This window comes from Lissotriton helveticus, chromosome 8, assembly GCF_964261635.1.
Source record: "Lissotriton helveticus chromosome 8, aLisHel1.1, whole genome shotgun sequence".
Lineage (NCBI taxonomy): Eukaryota > Metazoa > Chordata > Amphibia > Caudata > Salamandridae > Lissotriton > Lissotriton helveticus.
Genome location: NC_136069.1, coordinates 947,520,646 through 947,542,299, shown reverse-complemented (window position 1 = coordinate 947,542,299; position 21,654 = coordinate 947,520,646). Strand labels below are relative to the sequence as shown.

At 42.0% G+C, this 21,654-nt stretch overlaps 1 protein-coding gene across 1 annotated transcript in view; it reads right to left on the bottom strand.

Annotated features, from left to right (window-relative positions):
- The window catches only part of PDK3 (pyruvate dehydrogenase kinase 3), a 1,374,724-nt gene extending 1,355,501 nt beyond the window's left edge, over positions 1–19,223 (bottom strand). Inside the window, exon 1 of the mRNA XM_078657800.1 lies at positions 18,606–19,223. Within this exon, the coding sequence (XP_078513926.1) occupies positions 18,606–18,714 (109 nt within the window). The 5' untranslated portion in view covers positions 18,715–19,223. The remainder of the gene's footprint in view (positions 1–18,605) is intronic.
- Positions 19,224–21,654: the final 2,431 nt, after the last annotated feature.

Here is a 21,654-nt window from a genome sequence, read left to right as displayed (position 1 = left end):
CTGCTTTTGTGATTTTGTCTGTTGCACTAATAAATAATTGCATAGTATATTTTTATAGTGATAATCATTAAGTACACGATCATGGTATGTAGTTTATTCATTTATTTCTATGTTTTAATTTGTTTTCGCTTACTTTTCATGTATCCTCGGCACGGAGGGGTGATGGGGGTTGTGCGTCCATCTTGGAGTGCAGTTCTGCGCTGGACCAGCCATGGCAAGGTGACATTGAAACCGAGCCAAGAGAAGGTTACTGCCAAGAAGGGCCTGGGAAGATGCACCTTCACCCAGCCGGAGAAACAGAATTTGTACTGCACTTGCAACAAATGTATACTCTGCTATTGTATTCTGTGTATTCTCTCATGGGAACCCCAATATTGCTAGGCGGTACCTTAGAATGCAAAATAGGACTTGAATAAGTCTGTTCTGATTGGTGTGTTAACCCATCCTACCTTAGGACCAATCGAAATTGGGGATTCTGACACTTTGCAACATTGGGGGGTGGTACACTGACCCAAAAGAGTATATCTAGCCTAGGTTTAGCTAGAGAAATTGTCCGACTTGTCTGAATAGCTGACCTGTCACTGACCCAACGCACTCAATAGGTGACTGAATATACAGAGAGCTGCGGAGCACTCTGTCCGAATTTGACCATAGACTAAGGTTTTACTAAACCTTAAAGTGCTGGCGGAGCACTTTGCTGGGGAGTTCGCTAACCCAATCGGGGTTCTGACCGATAGCTGCAGAGAGGGTGGAGCGCAGGCGTTGCTTCCGAACTGCGGGTACTGGTCGTGTCCTGGTGGTCCTGTCCTGATCCTAATCTGGGTTTCCTGTCCTGTCCTGGGGTGTCCATTCTGCACCTGCTGTCCCATTGATGACTGCTATTCCTTGGGGTATTTCCTGTCCTTAACTGACCCGTGGCCAGGGTTGGTTTTTACACCAGTCTAGGTAAATATCTTGCTGAAAACTCTAAACTGCACCTTTCTATTTTCTGTCTTTGCTTCAATAAAGACATACTTTGCATATGATAATTTTCCATGCTTTCCGCAACCTTTGCATATCATAAAGTTATTTGCATTTAATTTCATAGCGTGTTCCTATGTTACCCTACCTTTTTAGAAATAATTTTCTCCATTGCAGTTTGCAATTTCCTAATGTGGTCTATACTTTTCTCGTATAAAACTGATTGAAGTAGTTTGTTAGAGTTATAACGTGTTTCATTTTTCACCCTTACTATATCTGTTTAGTATTCCTAAAATTTTCATTCATATTTATGTAAACTGTCTTAGCGTGTTCCCTGTAGCCCTAATTACAAACTTAGATGGTTGCCCCTACATTTTTCCTGTATGGTTATGTACCCTTGTTACCTTGATTATCGTTTTCCTTTTATCTGTAAGCCTAATGGTTTTCCAAGCCTGAACTCTAGATAAAGAGACTTAAAACTTCCCAGTTGTCCGTGGTCATTTGATGAAACATCGAAATTATTTTTAAGTTGGGTTTTGTATTTTGCTGCCTTTCCTTTTACAGCTAGCTCCCTGACCCATCGTGGTCATAGGTACCCGTAACGGTGGATGGTGAGTCGGGTACACTGGAAATAATCGAAAGGGACTCATGATTATTGGTAGTAGATTGTATGGTCATCTGATCAATGTATATGGTGAAATGAAATATATGGGCCCGAAATCTAAGTGGTGAAGATATTGGTCGGGTGACCTGCGATCTCTATCAGTAATTTTCTGGTAGCATCGAGGATGGTTAGGGAATAGTTAAAGGTTAGGTAGGACTAGTTAAGATTAACTAAGTTGGATGCTGCTAATAAGAGTAGACAATTCGAGTGATCTGATCACTCACTTGAAGTGTTTGCTTTAAAAATTATGAAATGTTTTAAAATTGTTGTTCTTATTCTTATACTGTTATATGTATTTATCTATTCATTAGTAAAACGTCTTAAGTGTTGTCAGAAATCCCCGGGGAATTGAATAGCGAGTGGTGAATAGAATCCACTTGCTTTGAGGTCACTGGCTTTCAAGGAAAGTTGGTGCAGGTTAGGCAGAACTGGAAGCACTAACTAGGGTTTTTTCTGAATGTATGATTGAATAAATGTTAGTAACGAGGTTCATTGGCAAAATTCCTATTGTGGCATAACCTAGTGAGGGTCACACCGGAAGAGTAGCAGGTTCATCGGAGCTTGAGTGAAAGCAAAAGGGCTCGCTGGTGAAACTTTAGACTTGGATATATCCCGGAAAGGTGGATGAGTCTAGGGAAGTAGCAGGTGCCCCAATGCTAGTGTGAAGGGTAGGCAGAAGAGATCTACCCGTAGAGTGTGAAAAGTAAATGGAAGTAGTTTACTTGCAGTGAAACAAAACTCTTTCCTGTCTAGACACTTGAGCACAGTGGCGAATGTGTATTCGTTGTTAAATAACCAAGCACTAGCACTTTAGAAAGAAAGAAAGTTTCCGTTACCTTGTAAAGGAGGGAGTCAGGCGCGAAGCTGCTCTGACGTCACTCTGTGCCGCGCTGGGATTGGTAGTCACAGCGGGTTAGTAGCGGAGCTGGAATTGTAAAGGAGGGGTGAGTGGCAAAGCGTGAGAACGGTCTCGCGAAAGGCCGCGCACCCATTTTATCGAAATTATTTGAAATCGTGCATTTCATTGGCCGCACGAAAATAATAGACGCACTTGGATTGGAAGTGGTTTTGTAAACAAAGTCACTCGTAAAAATCGTATGTGGCATTCGTATAGACCGCATACCAGACCTGATCCACGGCATATGGGATTTGAGTGGAAAGGTGTTAAAAACGACATTATGTACGGAAATAAGAGAAAAGTGTCTCTTGTAAACAAAGTGAAAAATTATTTCAAAAAAGACAAGCCGATTAAAACTAGAGAAGGTGTTGTCATACCGCCACCCAACACTCCGCGCATCTTTCATGATGTTCGATAAAGGGTACAACACATGTGTATGGTTGGAGAACTGGGCGGAATACACGAAAGATGACGGAGTATTGGCTTTTCCGTTAGAAGGTACCTTTAACAGTAGGATTCTATTTAATCTGAGAACCCGAATGAATGATTTACATCCCAGACCTCGATTAACGCAGTACGAAGCACTAGAGGAATGGGAAATTGAGGCTTTCGAAAGAGATAAGCCCCGAATGGATAAAGGGTTAACTAAATTTTACCCAAAATTGAAGCAGGAAGCCCGAGCCAAAAAGATGAAACAGTGGAGACAGAATATGATTGTAGAAGGACTGTTTCCCATGATGCCAGCATGTGGTCCTCCTGGGGGGGAGAAGAAAACAGAAAAGTGCAAACATTGGGTACCTATTGGAGAGTCGGATGATGAATTGTTAGATGACCTGTTTATGAGAAGTCCGCCTCCTTATAATGAAAGGAATAGACCTTCCAGTGAGGGGGATAATTCCCGAAGACTTCATCTTCAGGATGAGGCCCGATCAGCCAGTGCAGGAGGGGGTTGCCCCATACCTCCTTATACCGAGAGCTTAGGTCCTGTAGATACAAGAGATATCTATCCAAGAATATCAGCTAGTGGGGATGCCAGATACTCCCGTGAAAGCGATTTTTCCCCGAGACCTCCCTACGAGGGTGAGGCGAGACCATCAGGTTCAGGAATGCCGTTTTTACAGCCTTTATATGAAAGAGAACCAAGGTCCCTAGGTACAGGAAGTTTGTTCCCAAGACCTAATTATGGTGAAGGACCTAGTGAGACTCATCCCACTGCCCCGAGTTATGCTCCCACTCTGACCCCGCAGGTGTTACATGACAAATCCGTAGAGAGATTATTGGAAGAAAAGGAGCGAGAAGTTCTAGCAGAACAGAGAGCTGAAATAATTCAGAAAATCTCCCAGTTAAATACCAGTCCTGAAGCATTGACAATCCCAGTAACAATCGGACCCGTGGTTCCATTGTATGGGGAGCGACATGAAAGCCCAAAACCTCCAGTCATTTCCCCAGTCATAGCCCAGCCAAGACCAGAACCCTTAATTGTAGATGACCAGACAAGTGAGTGCGAGTCTGAGGTCTCGCTATTGGATCTGCCCAATAGAAATACAGGGAAAAGGATGCAGAAAAGACATAACCCTTTCAACACGAGGGAGATTCAGATGGAATCAACTTCGGGTACTAAGAGTGTCACGTTAGTGACTCCTGAAGAAATTGAAAGATGGAGTCAAGAATTAGAGAAACAAACTCCGCAGACGAAACCTTTAGATCTCTACAAACTGAGAGTAGAAATAGAAGAACTAATGGCAGGAAATGTAGGATTAGACAGATTAAATACCTACTCTGAAGAAGAGCTGTTGTTTATTTGCAAAAGTCTTACCCGAAATGCCCGAGTACTTCATGAAAAATTGACAGATACTGCTGCTAGCATGGGAATAGATATTTTAAAATCGAAACCCTTGCAGAAACCATACAGAGCAGAATTTTCAGACAAAGATTTGGAAAACTTGAATATATCAGGGAAAAAGGCACAGGTCAAGGAACTATTGACAGTGTTGCAGAAATGGGGTGATGTAGAAAGATGGAAAGCAAGATGGGCCCGAAAGAAAGATGAGGCCAGGTCTAAGCAGGTAACCCCAGAATTCGTTTTAAAAGAAGCAGACAAACCAGAACAGTTATGCCCTATGCGCGAAGTGCCAGGAGGAAAATATGTACATGTTCCATGGTCCAGACAGGATATTGTGTCCTTTACCAATGACTTCCCGAAATTACGAGAGAAGCCCGTCGATTGGTACCGGCAGGTAGAAAGATTTGTAAAGGTGCAAAAATGCTTGTGGAAGGACCTGGATGGGTTCTTCGACATAGTGGTCCCTGTAGATCTGTGGACGGAGTGTAAAATCGCCATAGGTTGGCCTAGTGAGGAATACCCGAGGGACTCAGCAACAGGAGAACCCTCTAAGGAAGTGATGAAAAAAATATGATCAGGTAATTCAGCATCTGAAGCTAAAAGTGCCTGCAAAGGAAACTGATTGGACCAAGATAGATAGAACCAAGCAGGAAAGGGACGAAACTGTGCATTCCTTTTATGAAAGGCTGTTGCAGGTGTTCAAAACGTACAGTGGTATAGATAACATCGAAATGAAGGACATGACGCATTTCATTTACAGGTTTGTAAACGGTTTAAGACCCGAAATTTGTCAGTGGATAAAAGATAACAAAATCTGTTGGCAGTCCAAGAAAATGGACGAGGTCCTACGGTACGCAAAGTACTGTGAGGACGAAATGGCAGAAAAGAAGAAAGCCCTGAAGGAGAAAGTGATGTGGGCTCAAGTAAAGCTTGCAGAACAGCAGGAAAAACAATTGAATAAGCTAAATAAAACTACTCCGAACCAAAGCCCTGGGGGTGGGGGTGGGGGTGGAGGAAAGCCCCGAGCAAAAATGAGCAGAGAAGAAGCCAAAAAGAAATTTCCCTGCCACCAGTGCGGGGAAATTGGACATTGGAGAGACGAGTGTCCGTATTTACAGTCCGATAATACCCAAACCCCTGATTTAACTCCACAGACGCAGAATGAAAAGCCAAGAAAGACCCAGCAGCAGGTAAAAACGATTCAAATACCCCGAGCGCCAAAGCCAACTTTTAAGGGAAAATCACCGCAGGGAGATGATATAGAGATCTGGGGGGGGCAATGAGAACAGAAATGCAGCAACTTCACAATATTTGTTAAATGACACTTTTTTCGGTGACGACGAGTACTGACGGGGCCTGAGAGGGGAGGACAAGGAGTGTGTACTTGGCGCCTCCTTGCCGGTAGACCAGTCAGGGCCATACATTGAAGGAAAGGTTGATGGAAATGATGTCACCTTTCTATTGGACACTGGTGCTACCCGTTCTACTGTAAGAACAGCAGACGTTCCAAACCTACCCCTCTCGGGAGAAGCAATCCAAGTAGTGGGTGTATCTAATCAATTGATTAGTACCCCCGTTACCGAGCCCATGGAGATATCAATAGGGAACTTCAAAGAAATGCACAGATTTGTCGTCTGTGATACTAGTCCAGTGAACTTACTAGGACGTGATTTGTTGTGCAAAATGAACTGCACTATCTTTTGCACACCAAAGGGCGTTGAGATTCAAACCCCAGACGAAGATGGTATTTACAAGCTAATGCTAGTCAGACCTGACTCAGAAATTAAACGAATGACTATACAGGACTTACCTGAAGACCTTCAACAGACAGTGAAACCAGAAGTATGGGACTTTACAGGAAAGGATGTAGGATTAATGGCCAATGTAGACCCAATACAAATAGCCATAAAGGAAAATGCAGCCTACCCCAATACTAAGCCTTACAAAATGAGTGCCGAAGTGAGAGCAGGAGTTGCCATTGAGATACAGAAATTGCTAGAAGCAAACATCATACAAGAAGTGAGGAGTAGCCCGTGTAATTCCCCCATAATTGGAATCAAGAAACCTAGTGGCAAGTACAGAGTAGTGCAGGACCTGAGAAAGGTAAACAAAATTGTGGTTCCTTGCTGTCCGATTGTCCCAAACCCAGCAGCGATTCTGTATCAGATTCCCTGGGATGCTGAATGGTTCACTGTGATTGACCTATGTCATGCATTCTTTTTGATCCCATTGCATCCAGATAGCAAATTTCTTTTCTCATTTGCTTTCAACAGTCACGTGTACGTTTGGAACAGGGTCCCCCAGGGGTACACAGAGAGCCCCTCTATCTTTAATCAGATCTTGAAAAAATGCCTGGAAACTTTAGTCTTACCTAGAAAGTCTGTTTTGGTGCAATACATTGACGACCTCTTGGTGGCATCCAAAAGTCATAGGGATTGCGTGATTGACACCATTGCCCTACTGAATCACCTAAGTGAAAAGGGACATAAAGTGGCCCCTGAAAAATTGCAGTTCTGTTCAAAATCAGTGAAATATCTGGGGCACCAGATAGAAAAGGGAATCAGAAAAGTGACCTCAGAGAGAGTTAGAATAATTCAAAAGATGCAGTTACCCCGTACTCAGAAAGAAGTTAGAATGTTCCTTGGAGTTGTAGGTTACTGCAGGCACTGGATTGTGGGATTCGCAGTCCATGCCAAGCCTTTGATAAAAATGACAAAGAAAGGAGCACCGGACCCTGTGGAATGGGATGATGAAAGCTTAACAGCATTCACTAAATTACGGGATTGTCTGTGTACTGCTCCTGCTTTGGGAATGCCAGATTATTCCAAGGAGTTTGCTCTGTTCTGTGACACACGAGACAATTGTGCATTGTCGGTCCTAACTCAGGAACATGGCTTAACTAGACGGCCCGTGGCATATTTCTCTGCCACTTTGGATCCAGTGGCTGCTGGATTACCTGGATGTTTGAAAGCAGTGGCTGCAACATGCACAAGTTTAGAACAGAGTGAATCTATTGTCATGGGACATCCTGTAACTGTGTATGTTCCACACGCAGTTGTGATTTTACTAACCAGAACCAAGACTCAGTATCTCACCCCTAGTCGGCTGACTAAATACGAGAGGATTCTCGTGGGTGCTGCAATTGTGGCCATCACTCGGTGTAATATAGTGAACCCAGCCACTCTACTCCCTGACTCAATGGTTTTAGAAGACCAGGGAGGGAACGAGCATGACTGCATTGACCTGACAGCATTCAGTACTAAACCCCGCCCAGACATTAAAGAAACACCCTTGCCTGTACATGATGAGGAATGATTTGTGGATGGTTCATGCATGAGACATGAACTTGTAGGCCTAAGTGCTGCCTACGCTGTGGTTGCGTTAGACAAAGTTAAAGAAGCATCCTGTTTATTTGGAGTAAAGTCTGCACAAGTAGCCGAACTAATTGCCTTGATAAGAGCTTGCAAATTGGGAAAAGACAAAAGAATAACAGTGTATACTGACAGCCAGTACTGTTATGGGGTTGTGCATGACTTTGGCCAGTTATGGCTACAAAGAGAATTCCTGACTTCATCAGGTACTCCAATTCGAAATGGAAAAGTTATCCAAGACCTTCTAGAGGCAATCCAATTACCAAAGGAATTGGCAGTGGTCAAATGTGTTGCTCATAAAAAGGGCCTTGACCCTGTGTCATTGGGAAATGATTTTGCTGATCGGGTAGCAAAACAATGTGCTATGGATCGCATGTCAATGAATATCAGACTGGGTGGGACTGGAAACAGCTGCCAACTTATGGTGTTTGAAGAAGTGCCTACCTGGGATGAAGTGAGAGAATGGCAGCATGCTGTGCCCTGGGAAGAGAAAGAGAAGTGGAAGGGACTTGGTTGTCGACCAAGACGTGAGGATGGTGTCATTGTGGGCCCAGATGGTATGCCTGTGTTACCTAGGAACGTACTTGCCCCTATGGCCAGACTGATACATGAAGGATCACACATTGGTAGGGATGCCATGGTTCTGGTATTTCAACAGACCTGGTATAACCCAAAGTTCAGGAAGGTAGCAGAATCCCTTTGCCAGAGGTGCATGACGTGTCAACAGTTCAACGCTGTCAAAAGAACAGTAGTTGAACTGGGAAAAATTGGAAAGTCAGGGGGTCCCTTTGTAAGAATACAAATTGACTTCATCACCATGCCACGCTGCGAGGGAAAAAGATATGTCCTTGTAGTGGTCTGCCTATTTTCAAAATGGGTGGAAGCTTACCCTGTCCCACAGAGTGATGCCTTAACAGTAGCCAAATTGTTACTACGAGAATTGATACCTAGGTTCGGGGTGCCAGTCACTATTGAATCAGATAGAGGTGGACATTTCCAGAATGAGGTGATGGACCAACTCTGTAAAGCATTTGGAATCACACAAAAATTGCACTGTGCACATCGTCCAGAGGCTTCTGGAGTGGTAGAGCAGATAAATGGCACTATTAAATCGAGGTTGGCCAAAATGTGTGACTCAACTGGAATGAATTGGATTATTGCTTTGCCTCTTGTTCTGATGGGACTCCGAAGTATTCCAGATCGGAGAACAGGCCTGAGCCCCCATGAAATTTTGATGGGAAGAGTGATGAGACAAGCATGGGTACCAGGAAACAAACTGTTAAGCATTTCTGATGATTTGGTACTTGAGTACTGCAGGAAACTGGGTGACCAAGTGCGTTCTATCTCTCGCCAGATTGGGGAAGACGCCGTCGCCAACCCGACAACTCCAGTTCACAAATTGGTTCCAGGTGACTGGGTTAGAATAAAGAAGCACACTCGTTCGAGTTGCCTTGCACCGAGGTGGGGAGAAAAACGCCAAGTAATACTGGTGACCACGACAGCAGTGAAGTGTGCAGGCATTCCCAGGTGGATCCATGCCAGCCATACTCAAAAGGTAATTCCAGACAAGGAGCCTGGAGCTGAAGGTTGTCCAGCTGAGGGGTCTGTGGATGTCGGTCCTGAAGTAGCTGATGACGAACAGCCGAGCGCCAGTCCAGCTGAGGGTCCTGCAAACGTTGGTCCGGAAGTAGCTGATGACGAGCAACCGAGCACCAGCCAAGATGATTGGATACCTATAATCGATTTCATTGAAGACCCAATCAGAACAAGAGAGCGAATCTACGAAGATAGAGAGTGGAATAGAGAGGTCGAGACAGGCACAGGCGAAGACCCTCAGATCGTTGAGATTCACGTCAAATCTGAGGACGAAGAGGAAGGTCAGACAGGGACAGAACAAGTGATTGACACTCCTCCACTGACTCCTGAAATCGAAAAGGGACAGACTAGAACTAGTACAAAAGTTCGAGCAGAAGAAAATCAAGAGATCGAAGTGCTTGAACAGGATCAGATAGAACTAGAAGAACGTGTTCAGGACACAGAAACAGAGACATTTGAAAGCCAAACCCAAAATTCACCTGAACCAGGCCAGCTTAGTAACCAGGCAGAAGAAATAGATACAAGACCTGGGACTAGTAGGACAGGAAGGGAAGAGACAAAAGAAGCGCCACAAACGAATGAAAACAAAAGAGCATTAGAAGAAAGTCAACTGACAGTGCCAACCAAAAGACTCAAGAAAAAGAAAAATATCGAACCAAGATACATTAAGAGACTAAGATTGAGAATAAAAACAGTAGAAGAGAAACTTGCTGACAGAAGAAAAAGCATACGAATAGCAGAGCAAGCTGGAGAAAGCTCCAAAAGAAGGAGTGAGCGAATAAAAAGACTGAATGAAAAATACCAGGATCCTGAATGGACATACCTGATTCTGGAAAATTTAGAGGATCTTGATATTACTGACGAAAGCGACGGGGAACCGATTGCTGATTACTCTGGAGAGGAAGAGGACGAACCACCGTGAAATTGCTCAGCATAAAGGTACCTGGGCAAGGCCACAAAGAGGGGTTGAAAACTTCTTCTGAACCAAAATGTCTGATTCAAGCGTGAGTGGTAGACCTAGCCGCAGTTGTTGCAAAACATGCTGCAAGGTATGTATATGTAGTATAGTTATAGTAATAGTAGTTTGGATAGGATTAACAGTTTTCATTCCTTTTATGGTAAGCAAAAATACTAATATTGACCCTACTCAGACAACCAACACTGAAGAACTGACAACACGAAGTGTAGAAAGACGTGAAAGGGCACTCAGACAGACAAAACGAGATTTAGAAGCATCAGATGAGGAAGGACTACATTACCACGGAATTAGAAACCAGACTCACTTAAATATTTTCGCAAACTTGTTAGTGCATTATGTAGAAACTATGGAAATAGAAGATTGCTATGTCTGCATGAAGCTACCTACTTCTGTAGCTGAAGGCGTGACTTATCATCACCTACCCCTGACATATGGAATTTCCTGTAGTATTTTAGCAAGCTTATTTTATAAAAGAGGACCATTACAGTACTATTACTCTAACAATGACGTCATATTTTCTGAACTTCCCATACGTGGAAACTTGAATCCTGTACATACTAAAAGTGACGTTACACGGTATATGGGAGAATACTTTCTGACTATAGGTACCATAGACTTAAATGAAGCACACAGAGACAACTTGACCTGTTCATTACATGAACAAGAAAAAATATTTTTGAACATGGCAGAGAAGAGAAGAGAGAGTTTCCAAAGAAAGGCAAATGACAAAAGACAGAAAACCCCAAAATGGGCTGAGGACATGGAAAGCACCTCAAATGGCGGGGCAGGGCCTGCTTTGTTGCTGGATTTCGAAAAGAAAGGGAAACTCTGTCTTCATCGCGAGAAGACTAGTTATTATAATAATATTTTCATTGGTTCCAGTCAATGTGAACACAATTACAAGGTAATTGGAGGTTGGGGTTTCAAAAATGGGTCAGAACCTGTGTTTCCCGGAATTTATTATGTATGTGGAAACAAGGCTTATTTCAAATTGCCAGATCACTGGTATGGAAGCTGCTATTTTGGCATTGTTTTCCCGAAAATATACCACGTGAATGAAATTGCTGGAAGCAACGAAAACACTAATGGCTTAGTGCGTAGTAAAAGAGAAAGCGTAGGTGAAATAATGGGTAGTATTTTTAGTGCACTGATACCTGGAGTGGGAGTGGTTCTGAACACTCACAGAATTTGCAAATTATCCACAATAGTGGATGTGTTGTCTACGGACACGGCTCATGGATTTCTGCTGGTCAATACTGAAATGGTTGCGATCAGATCAATGGTTTTGCAGAACAGACTTGCTCTTGACACCTTATTAGCAAAGGAGGGCGGAGTCTGCCGGATGTTGAAGGCGCAACATTGTTGCACTTACATTCCGGACAAAAGTGTACAGCTCAAAAGATATGTGAAAAACATTACTAATTTGGAAAAGGAACTCAAACCACTCGAGGTTGACAGTGCCTGGAAGAGACTGGTTGGTGGTCTCTCCAATGTAGGACATTGGTTTGCTAGCTTAGGTAAAAGCTTATTGTTTAAGGTACTGATGCCAATTGGAGTGATAGGTCTTATCCTATTTCTCATATTTGTTTGTTGCAAATGTCGCAAACACACAAAGAAGTACCAAGTGAATGCGAGAGGAGTGAAACGGAGTGCAGATGAGCTTGAATTGGAAGAAATGAATAATCAGATTTATAAAAAGGTGAAAAATTCTCACCCTACCAAAAATGAGAAAGAGAAACTGAATCGCCTGTTGGAAGAGATAGAAATGTACAAGGTGTGAAAGAAAGTTGGCATCTGGTTCCATTATTTTGTGATGATAGTAAATATCATCAAAGAGGGGATTGATAGAGCAAGATTTCGCATCGCGACTTGCTCGAGTCAAGAACCTCGAAAAATTATTATAATCTCGTAATTCCAATTGTTCGTTTTACAAATTTTATGTATTTTGAATGTGCGTGTGTATCATAGTGATGCTTGCCTATGTGTTTCACTAATACGAATAACCCTTGTCTTTAAAAATGGATGCTGCTTGAATTCTGATTCTGCGCATGCGTTAGGCATAATCACGTGACATGACGCAGTCACATTTGGAGGGAAAGGGTGCGCATGCGTAATAGCCAAAAGATGGCCGCGCTTTCTAATAACGAGGTGAAGCTTGCACCGCTGCTTTTGTGATTTTGTCTGTTGCACTAATAAATAATTGCATAGTATATTTTTATAGTGATAATTCATAAGTACACGATCATGGTATGTAGTTTATTCATTTATTTCTATGTTTTAATTTGTTTTCGCTCACTTTTCATGTATCCTCGGCACGGAGGGGTGATGGGGGTTGTGCGTCCATCTTGGAGTGCAGTTCTGCGCAGGACCAGCCATGGCAAGGTGACATTGAAACCGAGCCAAGAGAAGGTTACTGCCAAGAAGGGCCTGGGAAGATGCACCTTCACCCAGCCGGAGAAACAGAATTTGTACTGCACTTGCAACAAATGTATACTCTGCTATTGTATTCTGTGTATTCTCTCATGGGAACCCCAATCTTGCTAGGCGGTACCTTAGAATGCAAAATAGGACTTGAATAAGTCTGTTCTGATTGGTGTGTTAACCCATCCTACCTTAGGACCAATCGAAATTGGGGATTCTGACACTTTGCAACATTGGGGGGTGGTACACTGACCCAAAAGAGTATATCTAGCCTAGGTTTAGCTAGAGAAATTGTCCGACTTGTCTGAATAGCTGACCTGTCACTGACCCAACGCACTCAATAGGTGACTGAATATACAGAGAGCTGCGGAGCACTCTGTCCGAATTTGACCATAGACTAAGGTTTTACTAAACCTTAAAGTGCTGGCGGAGCACTTTGCTGGGGAGTTCGCTAACCCAATCGGGGTTCTGACCAATAGCTGCAGAGAGGGTGGAGCGCAGGCGTTGCTTCCGAACTGCGGGTGCTGGTCGTGTCCTGGTGGTCCTGTCCTGATCCTAATCTGGGTTTCCTGTCCTGTCCTGGGGTGTCCATTCTGCACCTGCTGTCCCATTGATGACTGCTATTCCTTGGGGTATTTCCTGTCCTTAACTGACCCGTGGCCAGGGTTGGTTTTTACACCAGTCTAGGTAAATATCTTGCTGAAAACTCTAAACTGCACCTTTCTATTTTCTGTCTTTGCTTCAATAAAGACATACTTTGCATATGATAATTTTCCATGCTTTCCGCAACCTTTGCATATCATAAAGTTATTTGCATTTAATTTCATAGCGTGTTCCTATGTTACCCTACCTTTTTAGAAATAATTTTCTCCATTGCAATTTGCAATTTCCTAATGTGGTCTATACTTTTCTCGTATAAAACTGATTGAAGTAGTTTGTTAGAGTTATAACGTGTTTCATTTTTCACCCTTACTATATCTGTTTAGTATTCCTAAAATTTTCATTCATATTCATGTAAACTGTCTTAGCGTGTTCCCTGTAGCCCTAATTACAAACTTAGATGGTTGCCCCTACATTTTTCCTGTATGGTTATGTACCCTTGTTACCTTGATTATCGTTTTCCTTTTATCTGTAAGCCTAATGGTTTTCCAAGCCTGAACTCTAGATAAAGAGACTTAAAACTTCCCAGTTGTCCGTGGTCATTTGATGAAACATCGAAATTATTTTTAAGTTGGGTTTTGTATTTTGCTGCCTTTCCTTTTACAGCTAGCTCCCTGACCCATCGTGGTCATAGGTACCCGTAACGGTGGATGGTGAGTCGGGTACACTGGAAATAATCGAAAGGGACTCATGATTATTGGTAGTAGATTGTATGGTCATCTGATCAATGTATATGGTGAAATGAAATATATGGGCCCGAAATCTAAGTGGTGAAGATATTGGTCGGGTGACCTGCGATCTCTATCAATGTTACTAAAGAAACCCCTAATACTAACATAGAACAAATAGATGGAATATTCTCCATCATGATAAATCAATTAGTGATTTCTCGTTGAATGTTTTTACTAAATTGTTGTACGAATATGTTAACACAATGAATGTGAGTGATTGTAATATCTGCATGCAATTACCTTTGTCTGTCTCAGAGGGGTGACCTACCATCACCTACCTTTAACATATGGCATGTCTTGCCAGTGTTTTAACCAGCCTATTTTATGTGACGGGGAAGCTGGAGTATCATTATTCCCATATAGATTTCGTATTTTTGCCAGCGTTTTAACCAGCCTATTTTATGTGACGGGGAAGCTGGAGTATCATTATTCCCATATAGATTTTGGATTTTCAGAAATACCTACTATAAAGGAGCTGAACAAGGTTTTAAGTAGCAAAAATGCACTATATATGAAAGAATTCTTCCACATTACTAAGATACTAGATATAGAATATGCTTATAAAAATAAGCAAACACAAGGAGATGATGGTCGGAGCGCTGAAACTTTTCAGACACTCGCCCTCAGTCACAGATCTGCGTTGTATTCATCATCATTCTTTAGAATAAAATAATCTAACATGCAGTTTGCTGGTTGAAGAAAAGGTATTCATATACATGGTAGAAAATAGAAGAGAAATTTTCCAAAGAATAGCTGCTGAACAGAAGTCACAGGTACCACCGTGGGCTTTTAGAGAGGGAAATTATGCTGTAATGTCCCTGGATTGGTGTCAAAAGGGAAAAATGTGTTTGCTAGGGCTGAAAACTAACTATAACAATTATTTCATTGTTATTAGTGAATGTGAGCATACTTTCCAAATTACTGGAGGTTGGGTATGAAGGGTGGAACTGATCATGTTTTCCCAAGAGTCTATTATGTTTGTGGTAAGAAAGCCTATTACAGATTAGCTGCACATTGGCATTTATTTTGCAATTGTTTTCCCGAAGGTTTACCATGTAGACAAAAATAACAACAGAATCAATTAAATAAAATAAGGACTAACACGTAATAAGAGAGCGAGTTATTCAGAAATAGTAGAGGACATATTTGCTGCACGGATACCATCGGTTGGAGTCGTTCTGAATTCAACAGATACTGCTGGTGGGTTCTTGATGATTGACACAGACACGGTTGCAATCAGATCAATGGTTTTGCAAAATTGACTTGCCCTTGATATCTTATTGTCAAGAGGGTGGAGTCTGTGGCATGTCAAAAATTCAACAGGTATCCAAGGATATATTAAGAATAGTACAAAATTAACATGCAAATCACATGAACTTGGGGAAACCACTTTGCGGATGCGTGCACTAATGTGAACTAATGCATGAAAGAACTAGGCCGTATTCTACATTTGCATTTCGAAAGAAACAAATTAATGCATGGCTAGGCCGCATTTCGCATCTTGCACCCTGCTTTAAAATTAATAATAAATAATGCCGCTTTTGCTCTAAGCTTCTGCTAAGAAAATATTAACATAGTGCAAAGGTGGGTGGTAAATAGTGAAAAGTGTAATTCCATGTAATTAATGAATATGTATGTTTCCTTCGCCATAGTGAGCGGAATGGGCCTGCAGTTTCTTAAATTGACTGGATAGATCAGGGGCTGGAAAAGTGAGCAAGAATGAACTGATGAAACAGACAGAAGCGCTGAGATCTGCAAAAGAGGAACAAACGTCCAAGGTTGTTAAGCTCAAAGAACATTGTTCGCCTGCCAAAGGATGAGACTGGTCGTGCGACCCAAGACTTTTCCTCAGACGTGGCTGAGAAAATTATGTGAAAATAATGAAACGTATCAAATACTAAATTGTATAAACTGGTTGAAAATTATGTAATGTGAAAGGATGTAGAAAAATGAGCATGTAGAATTATTAATGAAATCACAGTGGTGCGATACAGCTCCTCCCACACCCACCAATGAAAAGTCAAATCCTGTGAATTGTTTCAATTAATGTGGGTTGGACATGTAGGTTTTAGGGTATAAGTGGCGTGCCTTTGGGGTGTGGTTTAGGCTTAGCTTGGCTCAGGTCGAGTGCGGAGGAGAGAGGGGTGAATTCCGTCAGTTTGAAGAGAGGCCTGTTCCTGATTTCTGGAAACTTTGTTTCCCGACTCTATTTCAGGGGATGCCCACTATCTCCTTGGCCAGTGGGGTGGTATTTCACAGAACCTTTGGATTTGCATTATTTTCTGACTCGTACTTTGCATAATTATTTGCAAAGCATTTTTGTCTCTGAAACGTATGTCACTTCATCTATCCACTCCTTCATATGAATATTGTACATTGATGACGAGTATGACACTGTTGCATTTTGCTGATTGCTTTTCTCTCCCTTTGTAAGATTCTTTTTTTGCATTGTTACCTGTATGTGATGAGCATTGACTATTCACCAGAATTTGAGATAAACTTTATTAATCTTACTGAGAGTCTGTGAATATTTAGCTAGTTAGATAGCTAGATAGTTCTATTATTACCATCAACTACTCAACTAATTGGTCCATCGACCGAGAGGAAAGAGTGTTGATATATATATTTTGTTATGTATTTAGAAATGTTAAACATGAATCTGTGAAGGAAACAATTTTCACGTTATTAAAACTTGACCCCCAGCACAACGGGAATTTATGAGTTGGGTAAATGTGTATGGGCCATTTAAATGAAATATTAGTGAGTATCGATCCCTGATAAAGTGTAGTGCTATCTCCAAGACTACCGAAGTCACTAAAGGGGTACCACAAGGGTCCTGTCTGAGCCCTTCCCTATTCAATGTTTATATTGCCCCTCTCTCAGTGCTGCTTAGGAAGATAGGGTTCATCCCGATTTCTTACGCGGGTGACACACAGCTTATCCTATCTTACAAGAAGAACACTCCCGACATCCAAAATATGTTCAAGGAGGGGATGAGAGCCATAACCTCTTGGATGAGCAGTAATTTCCTGCAGCTGAATGGAGAAAAGACTGAAGTAATACTCTTCAAAGACGCGATTAATAGCTGGTCCCCAAGTTTGTGGCCTGATTTAGGGCCATCACCTCTGCCAAAGACAATTGTCAAAAACCTAGGGGTGCTAATTGACAAAGATCTATCTTAACATGGATGAAAACATAGCTGCAACAAAAAGAGCCTGCTTCTACGCACTTAGCCTCCTTCGCAAGGTTTTTCATTTTCTACCCGCACCCACACGCAAAACCTTAGTTCATGCTCTGGTGCTCAGCCGCCTGGACTTCAGCAACGCTCTGCTGATCGCCGCTAAGGAATCAGCATTGCAAGGACTTCAGGTGGTCCAGAATACAGCCGCACGCCTAGTAACTAATGCTTCCTACCGGGCCCCTTCACTTCCCCTACTGTGCAAGCTTCACTGGCTGCCTATTCGCAAAAGAATACATTTTAAAATCTGTTGTATAGTTTTTAAAGGCATAAACCAGATGGCCCCTGCATATCTGGCAGATAAACTAACGAAATACACACAACCTCGCCCCCTTCATTCCGAAGGGAAGGGCCTGCTCGTGGTCCCACGCATAAGGCAAGCCAGGTTGGGAGGAAAATCCTTTTCCCACCACGCTCCCAAACTGTGGAACCAACTGCCCCTTGAGATTCGTCTCACTACTAATTACTTAGGCTTCAGAAAGAAACTCAAAACGTTACTCTTTTAATTTTGTTACCCATTCTAACAGCTGTCCTCAGCGCGAAGATACCCCATTCGGGGTGATTCAGGCGCTTTATAAATGATGCAAATAAATAAATAAATAAATAACGCATCCACAAGCCCCATTATGCATACATGTATGTATGTGTGTGTGTGTGTGATGACATGAGTCTCTTGCCTGACAGCTAAAGCCGTCTGTAAGCGACACCTAAAAACATGCAGAAGATTGATACTTTAAGGTCCAGGAGCACAGGGGAGATACAGAAAGATCTCAGAGGATTGTTATTTTAAAAAAAAATAGATTTTAAACAGAAAGGTGGAAATTCAGACACTCTTTGGTTCGACGTGTTGCGCTAGCTGTCAGGGCAGACAACTCAACCCTCCCACACTAAAACAAACTCACTGTTGGCTAGTCTCAATTGTCCAACTGCCCTTTTTAATTCGACACATTACAGTGACTTTTCGCCTGGACACAAACAACAACACGTGGTCCATCATAGGCATAGCTCTCAAGCCATCCTTGTTTGAACGGTCCACGCTCACTTCTACCTAGTAACTTTATAGACTAATAGCAGTTCCACTTGTGAAACAACATAATCTTTACTCCGACACATACGGTTAGGTAGAAAGTTTAGTAACAAGGCAGATCAACATGACACGTTGAATGACCCCGACAGATCGACAGCTGTATTTTAGGGCATATTCAGACACTCATGCACATACCCAACCAGAGGCAGCAACTTACCAAAGTCCAAAAACTGCTTGATGGAGAGCGGGGAGGGTGAGAAGCGCGAGTAATGCTCTAACTGTTGCGAAATGGCCACGCTCTTCTGCAGCAGTCCGAACAGCTTCATAGTACCGCTGTCTCCTCTGCTCACCTGAAGAGCAGCAGCCAGGTGCCGCTCCGGGGAGGGCAAATACAGGGATGGTCAAGGGGCTGAATGAACGACACTGGATGGGGATGTTGGGTGTGCTTTTTTTTGTAGTAGCACTGAATCCAAAGGACACTGAGGAGGACAGGAATATCACTGGTACAATTTTTGGTTGGATGAACAACACCGGATGGCCCTAATCATAACTGAGGAAAATAAAGACACGAACTTCAATTGCCCTTTTGCACTGTCCTCACTGTCCCAGGTACACCGGCGACCTCCTCAAGTGGCCCCGCCCCTTTTTCCACTTCCCTTTGCGCTTCCCCTTTAAAAAGAAACAAGGTCGTGTAGGTATTCAGAAGCCTCGCCTAAGAGCCAGCAATCTGCACGGAGGTTAGACAGAATGGACAGTGGTTTGTTTTATATGAGTTGAACATAGGCATTCGGATCCCTACAAACCATTCTTGAGCTATGATTGTTTGCCTGGCCCTAACATGGCTGACAACATGACGTCAATACAGTATGGTTTCTGTTGTTACAGACGCAATGAGCAATGTCTTTCTTCGATGTCCCTTTGTGGGCATTCGGTTTTTCATTAAATATGAAAGAAATGTTCGGATGAAATGCAACGCCAGTATTTTGTTAATCATTCGTGACATAGGCAACCACTAAACCAAAAAAAGCAATCCAAGAAGACTTGTATAATAATGAAGAAAACAGAATCGAAAGGCAAAATACATCTTATTACTTAAACTGATGTTACATTTTTCCACACGCAACTTATGGAAAGTAAATATTTTATATGAACAATATTACAGATATGCCCTATTAGTTTCGAAATGGCCGCAGTCTCCGATTGACTTCATATTTACTTTTTAGCATCACATTCGGGTTTCTCTGGATTCTCTTTAAACATGGCGTCGAGTTAGTACCTGTAAGCCATGCATGTGGCTGAAGTTAGCTCTTTATTCCGCCAGCATCTTATTCTCAGGGTGAAGTTAGCTTCTTATTCGGCCAACATCTTACTCGCTGGAGAAAGCATCTTATTCGGGTGGCATTTTATTTCCAGCCAACATTTTATATGAAATAGAAACTTAAATAATTTTAACTAACTCCATTTTATAGGCATTTACATTACCATACTATGAATATATTATTGTTCAGTCATAACAGATACCACTAATAGGCCTATTAGGATTTAGTCTGAGAAAAGTCAGATTTCCACCTAAACATGGGATAACTTTGCCACACTCAAAATTCATATTTATGTCAAGAAATGGAACACCCTATTACAATACCTGCGTGTAACCAGTCTGGGACGATTATAATTTGTGGCACTATGTGGGTCGCCCTCAGCTCAAGGTATCCCTTAGGAGTTCTCCCCAAAAAGTTATCATACTGTTGTGAATCATACTTTACAGCAACTGTCAGCTGGCAGTGATGCAGCACATCGAACACGCATGGCGGTGATGGAGCGAGCTTCAGAAAAATATTTTGTTTTGACTCGCAAAGTTAAACTTCCATAAAAAAATAATCGTATTAATCAGCATGAAGTGAAATATACTAATCAACCTAGATTAAATTGCATACACGACATGAGGGATTAATATGTGTGGTCTATGTTGCAACTGCAAGTACATGAAAAATAATAAATTAACCTTGCCTATTCTCTTTGTCAGTATTAAATGCGGCTGTTTAACTAATGGTATGTGCTTATTTGTGTGTGCTTATGTTATGTCTTTTTGTCTTTATGTGGCACAAGTTCGAGAAGGATTTTGTGGCCTTTGAGAAGAAAGTAAACACAAATGCTGCTTAAAAATGCTTTGGCTAGGTAACATGTATTAATGGGTTAATAATTAGCAAAGGGGGTGGGTAACAGAACGAATTCTAATTCTTTTATTAATTGATGTCTTGTGTTTGTTTATACATTAGTTTTCGAATGGGCCTAAGAAAATGGCTGGCAGTGCTTCAGAATATGAAACTTGACCAGAGTGAAGCCTTCACTCATGCGCAAACGAAAGAGATTTTTGCTGAACAATCAACGTTTAATGCAGAAGCAGTTTTGGTCGAGTTGAATGTGTTCTTGGTGTCATATCCAAGGACAGGATGCGGCATGGCCTGCCAAGATTAGGAAGTAAAGTTTTGTGCTCGGGCGAATGTATCTTTCTTGAGGAAGCAAAAAGGATGGAGAAACTAAGAACAATAAGGGCTATGATGAGGCCCCGGACTTGGTCAGGAGTGCATGACCTAATGGTGGACTGACAGGGCTCAGCCAATCGAAAGTTCGGATTTTCAGAAAAGAATGTGAGATATAGATACTTTAGCTAGTCAGAAAGGTATAAAAACTGTCCCCTTTGGCAGGAGGGCGCTTCTCGCTTTCCGATTCCTGAAGGGCGTGACGTGCTGAAGGACTTGTTGGAGCACGTAAGGATAACAGGCTTAAATGACTTTTTCCTTTTAGGTGGAGCGAGTTTTAGACAGGGAAGATAGGGCTTAGGTGATGGAAACTGTTTATTCTTCTTTAATCATGCTAATTGATTTTGCTTGAAATTGTCAGTCTAATTTGCTATTCCTCAATTAAAAGCTGCTAATTTTATGCTAATAAAGAGAATCTTTAAAAAATGCACTTTCTTAGAAAAAATAGTTAATAAATAAGATTTTTGAAACGACAAGCTGGTCTTGTTTATTCATGGTCTTGTTACCATCAGTTGATCCATTTGCCTAAGTGACCTAATTAAATGATAAGAAATTCAAAAACCATGGTAAAATCGTTATACTGCAGTTGTATATAAATGTGTAAATAATTTGTGAATAGGTTTAATTAATTAGGTCACATGATTCAGTTGCCCAAAATATGTCTCGATAGTTTATGGGCCTTGTGAGTGTTTTATGATTAATGGTGAGTATAGTGGAGTTGGGTAG